The sequence below is a fragment of the Mus caroli genome, chromosome X (genome assembly GCF_900094665.2).
Source record: "Mus caroli chromosome X, CAROLI_EIJ_v1.1, whole genome shotgun sequence".
NCBI lineage: Eukaryota > Metazoa > Chordata > Mammalia > Rodentia > Muridae > Mus > Mus caroli.
In genome coordinates this window covers 10,182,547-10,192,023 of record NC_034589.1, presented here as the reverse complement: position 1 = coordinate 10,192,023, position 9,477 = coordinate 10,182,547, and the positions used below count along the sequence as shown (strand labels likewise).

Sequence of the window (9,477 nt, the reverse complement as noted above, 5' to 3'; positions counted from 1 at the left end):
ACTGTAGTCAATAGGACAAATGGAATGGAACATTTGATACTTCCTGATGATGCTTCTTGTCATGAGCAGTGTCACCTCTTTTTATGTTGTCTTCCGCAGGCAGTTCACTGACTTGTTGCATATGGTGATGCTTTTGAGCTTTGAGACTACATTCTAATAATCTCTCTTACCCTCCATTACCCACAGGTACCCTGTGCTTTTGTGGGGCACTGAACAAAGTTCCAGTTAATGGATTACTTTACATCTCTAATTACATGTGTGTTCCATGAGGCAGGCCATGCTTGCCTGGTTCACTACATAATCCCATAGTGGCTAACCTAGCACACAGGTGTTGAGTATTATGTTGAGTGATTTTAAGAAATCCAAGGTCATTGTGTGCTTCTATTCTAAAAGGTTGTTAGAGAGTGTCTATACTAAGGCCTTGCATTATTTCACCATTACTGTGAACCCTACAAAGTAAGCATTGTGAGTGGCTGGCTAGGATTATTTTAATAACAAATGATTCCAAATTTTTGCTATAGTCTTGTCAGGGTTCTCATTAGTGTGATGTTCCATGGATGTTTAAGCATCTTTCCCATTCTCCTTTCATCCTCAATCAGCATTCCTTTTCCCCAGTATACACCCATGCCATACCACTCCATTCTTCCCCATTCCATTCATGAATTTCAGTGGTTCATGAGAAATATCTTATGCTCATTAATAGGAAAGGCTGTTTCACACAGAGGTGTGACTGTAAAAGAGTTTAAGTCAGTAGGCAAAATGCTTACACATGACTTAAGGGAGGTCTAGAAGTATCCTTTATCCAAAGTTTTTGCATGAGGCCTCCAAAGCTACCTTCAGAAATTTGACTTCAGTTTAATCAATCACTCTGATTCAAACACACACACACATACACACACACACACACACACACACACACACACACACACAGTTATCACTTGAGTCGTCCTGCCTTATCTTTAGACAAAAAAAAAAAAAAAAAAAAAAAAAGGCCTTGCCAAAGGGAACAAAAGCCCCATGTGAGAGGGAAAAAACTGTTTATGTTACAAAGTGCCTTCCTTTGTTCTCATCCTCCTTTTGAGGAATCACCAGGTTCTTCTGTCTAAGGATTCTTTATGGATTCTTTTTGTTCTGTGAATCACATTAGTTTGAAACTTAACCTATTTCACATTGTTGTCCTGTTTACTAGAATTGTGTCAGTCAGCACAGATCAAATGGGTAGTTTCTATAGAATGATGAGAATTCTCTCCACCCCTGTCCCCACATGGTGTCTGGCACCGCTCTTGCCAGCCATGATATGGCTATGTGGATATGCCTGTATGGGCAGGACATATGAATAGAAGTGTTGCTAGGGCTGTCACTAAAGAGGGCTATTGCTATGTTTCCTGGTTTGTTGTTTCATCTTTTTTCCTGCTCCTGGTAATTTTACTCAATGACTGCTGGTATTGTGGTTCCTTCCTCAGTGGATGGGGCATCCAAAAATAATTTGGCATTCAGGTGGTATAAACTGGATTAAAAAAAAAAAGAATCAGGAACCCAAGGACAACTTAGTCATGTCAAGCAAATTTTTAGCAGCACCTTTCATTGGACTGCAGTTATCAAAAGGAATTTTTACCTTTCAGAATGACACATAACTCCTAGGTCATCTAGTCTTTACTTCTCTATAAGGTCTCATGCTTGCTATTCACTTTTAGCTGATTATTGAAGACAACTATTTGGGTCTTTTTAAAGTTTTTAAATTTAACTTTATTTTTTACTTATTCACTTTACATCCCTCTCACTGCCCCACTCCTGGTTACCTCCTCACAGAATACTTTCCCCATCTCTCCTCCTCTGAGTGGGTGAGAGTCCCTCTGGGTATTCCCCACCCCGGCACTTCAAGTCTCAGTGAGGCTAGGCATTTCCTCTACCACTGAGGCCAGTTGTAAGCATGTAATTTTCCCTTTGATTTTTGCTAGTAATGTGTAGGTGGGGTCCTCCTTTAAGTCATTTTCAGGGTTCCTTTAAACTTGTGTTTTCCTTTATAAAAATAATGCAGAAATAAAACCTTCTCTTTAATAGGGACATGTTCATAGATATAGTGACACTCTATTCAAAGTTCAAGTCCACAATGGCTTATACTTGACAAAGTCATTTTCTGTGCTCTGCAGAACTAGATTGTCTTGCAGAAAATGACATCCTGCATACTGGATCCCCAGCTGCTGGGAAGACAGGCTGATCCCAATTTCTCATTAGGACTTGAGAATTGCAGTTGTAGGCTCTGATTATGAATTGTTTCTGGACCTGTCTTGTCTGTAATCACACTCCCTTCCATAGAGTATCTGATAGAAGGACTAAAACCTAGATCTTGCCTTGATAGGGGGTGAAGGGAAGTCTTAACAACCTTACTACCTTCCCATTCGAATGTGCTGAGTTTTCAGTTGCAACTGCATTGCACACTGACTGTCCTCTGCACAAACTTACCTTCCTCATCCTCTTTAGGATGCTGTCTCTAGCAAACTTACAGCATCTCGGTCTATTCCTAGGAAATCCAAAAAGTGATAAGAAATAATGCTAGCAACAGAATACATTAATCACATAGAAGATATCAAGCACAGGACTGTCTTTCCACACATGAGTAAATTGAGGCAGAGAAACCAAATGATTTTCCCAAGGCATTGTAAGGTAGTTAGGTGAGAAAACTTGTCAAAATCCACACCTATGGCCCAGTCAGGCCTACTATAGTATTATAGCATTTGATCTACTCCCAGTCAACCTTCATTACATGAAGATCAAACCAAGTGTTAAGAATTTGGAGTTTCATTATTAGGTGCTTTTTAAAAGTTCATCCTCTATAGACTTCTGGCAATAAGAAGACACTTGAAACTTTTGATAAACTATTAGCCAAATCAGAGAAGCCTATCTGAATGAAGGATGGCATCACATTTTATTAAGAACAACAACAAAACTCAGTACCACACAGACAATATCTTACTTCAGTGGCAAATCATATACATATGCATATGCCCATATGTAGCTCTGTGGCCAACTTTATTTAGACATGGAACATTAGGTACCAAGTTTACAACCATTAAACAAAACATAGTTCACAGTCCTTCAGTAAAGTTTAATTTTTTTCAGTGTAATATGAGATCATATTTAACAGCTATGACAAAAAGATGTACTTTTTAAAAACCAATTCTCATCCTAACTATGGAGAAAGGCCAACTGGCCATCAGATCTATGAAGGGGATTATCAATCTCTTGAAATGATTTTTGTTTCTCTGTTGCAAAGTAAAGAGCAATGTTAACTTTGTGATAGACAGCCTCATGTATAGTGTTTCTTAATTCCCGTTACATGTCTAAACACATGGGCTGTACTGGAAATCATTTTAGTACCCAAACTGTAACTTAACCGGGTTGATATCATTAAGATACATCAATTGGTTTTCTAAAAAGCAGAGTAAACTGCAAACTCAGGGGGTTTTCAATATTCAACAGTTTAATGTTAACAATCTGAATACTTTTAGACCTCTTGCCTATCCACTCCTTTAAATCATTTCAAGATGAGTCAGGACTAAGTTAATACACACAACTGGAGCAGATTAGTGCTGAGAGTTCTCACTACAGTTTGATATGAATTGAGGCAACTCCTTATGGACTAGAGAACATCTAAGACATCACTGAATCTTTTCAGTTAGTTAAAATGCTTTTGAATTATAAGATAGAGTAAGGTAGGAAATCTAGATCTTTGTTCTTAGACTGGGCAAAACTTTAAAGGCCGTAAGTCCGCACATCAGCATCTAGAGGCTTAAATTTACATTTTGGATAAAGCTAGTATAATAAACTTGGGTTGGCCAGCATATGCTGATATAATTCTCCTTAAATAAAAACTATACTTACATTTTTTTTAAAAAGTGCTTTGTGGTTGAAACCTTTGGAATTTTTTTTAATTGACAGGATTTCAGATGGGAAAGAAAAAAAGACAGGCACCATTCTGGACCCACAACTCTACTAAGATAGAGAACCCAGTACAGATATATAAAATCATTCACTTTAATGTCTGTTATAAAACCTAATAATTAAAACAGGTCATGTTATCACACAGAGCCCTAATTTCATTCTGTGTTTGACTGTAACAACAAATAACAACAGAGAAAATTTCATATGTCCTTTGGCACTTGAGAGAAAATGGTATACTATCAACCAAGACAAATATTTAACCATTTTGAAGACACAGGTAGGCTTAGAGATCTAATTCTATGATCAGACAGCCATAGACCACATTAAAATAATGCTACTTTCCTTAAATCAGCACAGAATGTTACTGACAAGGAGCAATGCTTGTCTAGATACAGTCCAGAAAAGAAATCGCCTATTGTAGTGTGTGTCACATGGAACTAGTAATCAGTGAGGATACCTAGGGAACATTTCAGCCACTATTTTCCTCTGTACACCTTGGATGCTACACAAAAGTCACAGTAAGTCAAGTATTTTATTTCTGAAACCATTAGCTGTTTTGCATTAAAGGCAAAAGAAAAAAAAACAGAATCCAGAAATTATTCCTCATAAGCACTTAACTTTTTGAAATTAAGCACTCAGCATTTTATTCTATCAACCAACACAAATTAGTCTAACAAACAGGATGAAACTCATTCTTATGGAAATTAGTTAGGTGATTCTTTGGACTGTTACCACTTTACAAAGACTGAAATTAAACTGATGAGGGTTAAATCAAGTGCACTTAAATTGCCCAAAACACAGGCTGTAATTCATCCTCACTTTCCTTTACATGCTCATTGTGCTAAGGATGATCAAGCAGGAGGCCTGTGGGTAAAAACTTCAGGACTGGGGCTGTTTAAACTTGTACAATACAAAGCAGAGAAGAGCCACAGATGTGGAAAAACCAGTGATCTTGAGCAGACCAGGCACGGAAGGCAGGTTCCTCTCTAAGAAGGTGTGGGTAATTTCAAGGGCTGGAACATCCTAAATAGATGAACAGAGATCATTAATAGAAATTCTTGCTATAGTTAAAAGAAACAAAGCCTATCTGTAGTAGTATGTATTTCAATGCTAAGACAGTTGCATCTATAGTAAAAACAGAGGCTAAATGAAGGACAGTGCAATTTTTATGTGCTATAGTTGATCTGTAGATATGGAGTAACCAAACTTACCTTGGACTCAGGCTCTTGAACCCATATATCCTTCTTGGCAACTTTTCCTAAAGCATTCAAGACCTGAAAGAAAATTATTACAGCATTATACTGTGACATTATATACTGTTAACAGATTCAAAATCATATTAAACATTGGTGAACCCACAGGTGGGTGGCAAAGAAATGCATACATAGACTATCAGTATCAAGAAATAGATGCATGAATGGATAAAGAAATTTTGTTATTCATATACAATGGAACATTATTCAGTTTTAAATAAGAATGAAATCCTGTCAATGTGACAACATGGATGAGTTTAGAGGACAACACAACCATCAATGAAATCTGCCATGCTTAGAAAGACAAATAGTACATGCTATCCATTATATGCAGAAGGCAAGTAAGTGGATTCTATAGGAATGGAGAAAACAACAGAGGGTACCAGAAGCTAATAAATGTACCAGAGAGTAAGGCTACTGGGACTGGATAATAAATATCAAAATATAATTCATTGGGAGGAATAAATTCTAACATTCTATAGCAATAGAATGGGTTACTAAAAATAATCACAATTTACTATGTAATTCCAAAGAGCTAGAAGAAAGGATTTGAATATTTCAAAGAAATGATAGATATCTGATGTGAAGGAGATGATAATTTTCTTGATTTGACCATGGTATACTACACACAGGCATCAAAATATTTGTGTATTCCACATATGTGCACAATTGTGTCAATGAAATAGCCCAAATATCTAGTTTCTTTCTGTATATTTTATCTTTCTGTAAAGATAAAATAAAGAATCAGAAAGATGAGATGACAAAAATGTTTCTATAGGGCTGGAGCTATATAGCTCACTGGAATAACCCATACCTCTCATGCATGACAACTTCAGTTCAATTCCCAGTACTGCTGCCCATGATGAAATTACAACTGAAAAAGGAGTACACCTTAGTTTCCTTCCTTACCTCTCTAGCTGCTCGTTCTCCAGCTTCAACTGCACCTTCCATGTAGCCACTCCACTGTGTTGCTGTCTCTGTGCCTGCAAAGTAAATCCTGCCTACTGGCTGCCGAATCACCCTTTAAGGAAAAAAAGAGATCACATAGTTACATGGGAAGGTGCTGAGGCGAAACTATCCAATCACTCCCCACTTTCGTTTACTCCACAAAGGGAAGGGAAACTAATCAAGAAGGAAATGTCAGTGTCTCATCCCAAAGTAAAATGCAGTTCTTTGTTTCCTGGACCCATGCACAAGGATCTGAACCCGGGGGAAGCAGACTAAGTTTATTCATCACTAAAGAGGATGCTGACCTATTTTCAGCCAGCTAGTCAGCCTATGAGAACATGAATTCAACTCCTTAGTTAACATCTCACAGTTATATTCCCTATTTATAGCCCATTGTATTCATTATATTGCCTTCTATTCAAGATAATACACATCCACAGATTTGGGCCATGAAGCATTTTTTTTTAGGACATCAAAAGAGATTGTAATGGCAAGGGGGAAGATATAGACACTGTCATTTCTGGCAGAAGAGAGATCCCAGGAAGTCTATGAAGTAAGTAGTCCTGAAATAATATAATGTAATGTGTAAATTTCTCTGAACATTTATGGGGACTAGCTAAGGGTGAGCAAATAGGTTCTTTCTATAAGAAAATTCTGATATACAGGACCAAAGAAGAGATAGACTCAATGGGTAACTCTCTACCTTAATCTTCTTGGTGTTATCTTTGCCACTCCTGTGGCTCCTCTAAACTGTCCCAGCCCAAAGCCTTCATCTCAACCCACTGGCATTCCTTTTTCCAATTCAAGACTCTTGTGCCTCCTTTCCTCATTGATTCTATTTATATCATCTAGACCTGTACTGAGACTCCGGAACTAGATCCATTGTTCAGTTTTGTTATTACTAACAATAGATGTTTGATTCTGTTAAGGAAGAAAAAGGTAAACAACAAGCTCTTGAAAGTACAGGTAAACAAGTGCTGCTTCTTTCTCTATGAACAGATGTAACCTGATGCTTACATTCTAGATTTGGTCCTCTAGAAACTTCATGAAGTTGCGATGTGACCACATAATATACTATTTGCTGAAAAAGTCACTTTGTCCCCCAACCCTCAGTAATAACTATATCCAGGTGGGGAGAATTATGAAGGAACTGTAAATGCCTGGTAGAATGTTATCATTTTAGGCTTTTTTCTGTGTTCTATCTCTTGATACTGAGCAAGTGGGATACTATATCCTATGCCTGTAAGACAAAGTAATAATATATGTGAAACAAGGTTTCTAAGTAGAGGTAGACTCCCAGGCCATGTAGATCTCATCTCTTTGTACCTCAGCTGTAGACACTGAGAAATCTTCCCTCTTAAGAGAAATATCTGATGCTCCTCTGTTGACAAGACATGTGTATTGGACACATGCAGACAGTGTCCCTCTGGGTATACTAATACTAGAGTATAGGGTAGTCCTGTGAGACTAAATGTTGAGGTAAGCTCAAAAAGCTTCTCAAAGTTGTCCTCATCTCATAAATGCTGCTGACAACTTCAATCTTACCTAGTACACTGATACCACTCTTTGTGTTGACATCCGTTTTCCTGGGGACACCTACCCAGTTACAGGCTATTTTTCTGGGGATTACAATGAATAACAATGCCTATTTGCATGGTTCTTAATTAATGTAGATTGTCTGAATGTGTGCCAGCCCTGGATGAGTTGGTGGAGTGATTAGGTAGTACCTTCCATACTGGGTCATGATACCAGGAGGGAAGTAGGCTGTGTAGCAGCCCCCGGAGTACTGCTCCTCACACCAGTTCTTCTCTTCATAATGGACTGGCTGTAGTTCAATGGGGAGAAAATTCCAAAAGAAAATAAAAATGGAACTGTTACCTGTTAACAGTGAAGGCTCATATATATTTTATTAGTAAAAAGTTTATATTTAAAGCATAAAGTGGGGATGGAACTCAGTGATATGTATGTGTCAGTCCCTGAGTCTGAGCCCCAGTAAAATGAAAATAAATAAGAAATGGAGAAAGGAATGGAAAAGAGGGAGGAATAAGAGGGGAGTAAAAGGGAAGAAGCCAGTCTGGAGATGAAGCTGTGTGGTACAGCACTTTCCTAATATGCCCAGTGCCCACAAGATTGATCCTAGATATTACATGAAAAAAAATGGACATTGTACATTAAAGACACTGATTTTTTTCAGCCTCTTTCTTAAGGGAGTCAAGAAATATCCTAATACAGGAAAGTACTCAAGGAGCTGAAGGGATCTGCAATCCTATAAGTGGAACAACAATATTAACTAACCAATACCCCCACCCCCACCCTGGAGCTCTTGTCTCTAGCTGCATATGAATCAGAAGATGGCCTAGTCAGCCATCAGTGGAAAGAGAGGCCCATTGGTCGTGCAAACTTTATATGCCTCAGTACAGGGGAAAGCCAGGGCCAAGAAATGGGAGTGGGTGCGTAGGGGAGTGGGTGGGGGAGCGTGTGGGGGACTTTTGGGATAGCATTGGAAATGTAAATGAAATAAATACCCAATTAAAAATATGAAAAGAAAAGAAAGAAAATGAAAAAAAAGGATACTCTCATTTGTACAGATTCTAAAGATTAGAGCTAAGTCTTTAGGAAACCCTACTAACAATCAGTTTCTGGAAAGGTTTTCCCCAAGACTCTGGAGTATGTAAGACAATGGACTCTTTTCCAGTTTACACAGGTATTACACAAGGGTAGAGTTGGGGGGAACAACAAGAAGAGAAGCACAAAGCATATTTTCAGAATACCTTCATTAAACTGGAAAAGTACATAATAAAAGATATTCCTTAAAGGAAACAATTAAGATGAAAGTGGCCCCTGGTGAACATGAGAGTTTTCCAAGTCTTCCCTACCACATTCTAAATGTTTATTATTTGCACAGTTCAAACAATAATCCACAGAAAACATCCTCAGCTATTGGGTGGGCTCTTCAGAAACATTTGTTCTAACTAACTGCTCTCAGAAGCAATATAAAAACCTAGGGAGTACCAAATGAGACATGAATTGAGAGTCTCCTTGTGGGTAAATAAACTAGCATGCCTTTGGCCTGGGCAAAGATTAAGTCTGGTGTGTCAAATATATATCATGGTGCCTTTGCCAATGCATGATGACATACCTGGGGCTGTGTTTTATAGTATCACTTGATAATGTCAAAAGCATGGGATCTCTGTTCTGCAGACCAATCTCAAGTGATACATGACATAATGACTGTGGCTCCAAGTCTCTCAGCACAGTTGAATGACTATTATCTAGTGAGCACTTAAAAATCCCAAAGTAATGGCATATCACAAGTTCCATGTACCGAACACTA

The 9,477-nt window shown here is 38.1% G+C and overlaps 1 protein-coding gene across 1 annotated transcript in view; it reads right to left on the bottom strand.

Moving 5' to 3' along the window:
* Positions 1–2,903: 2,903 nt before the first annotated feature.
* The window catches only part of Maoa (monoamine oxidase A), a 66,197-nt gene continuing 59,623 nt past the window's right edge, over positions 2,904–9,477 (bottom strand). Inside the window, exons 12-15 of the mRNA XM_021152962.2 lie at positions 7,871–7,968; positions 6,105–6,216; positions 5,154–5,216; positions 2,904–4,965 (exon numbers count right to left, since the gene is read on the bottom strand). Of these exons, the coding sequence (XP_021008621.2) occupies positions 4,822–4,965; positions 5,154–5,216; positions 6,105–6,216; positions 7,871–7,968 (417 nt within the window). The 3' untranslated portion in view covers positions 2,904–4,821. The remainder of the gene's footprint in view (positions 4,966–5,153; positions 5,217–6,104; positions 6,217–7,870; positions 7,969–9,477) is intronic.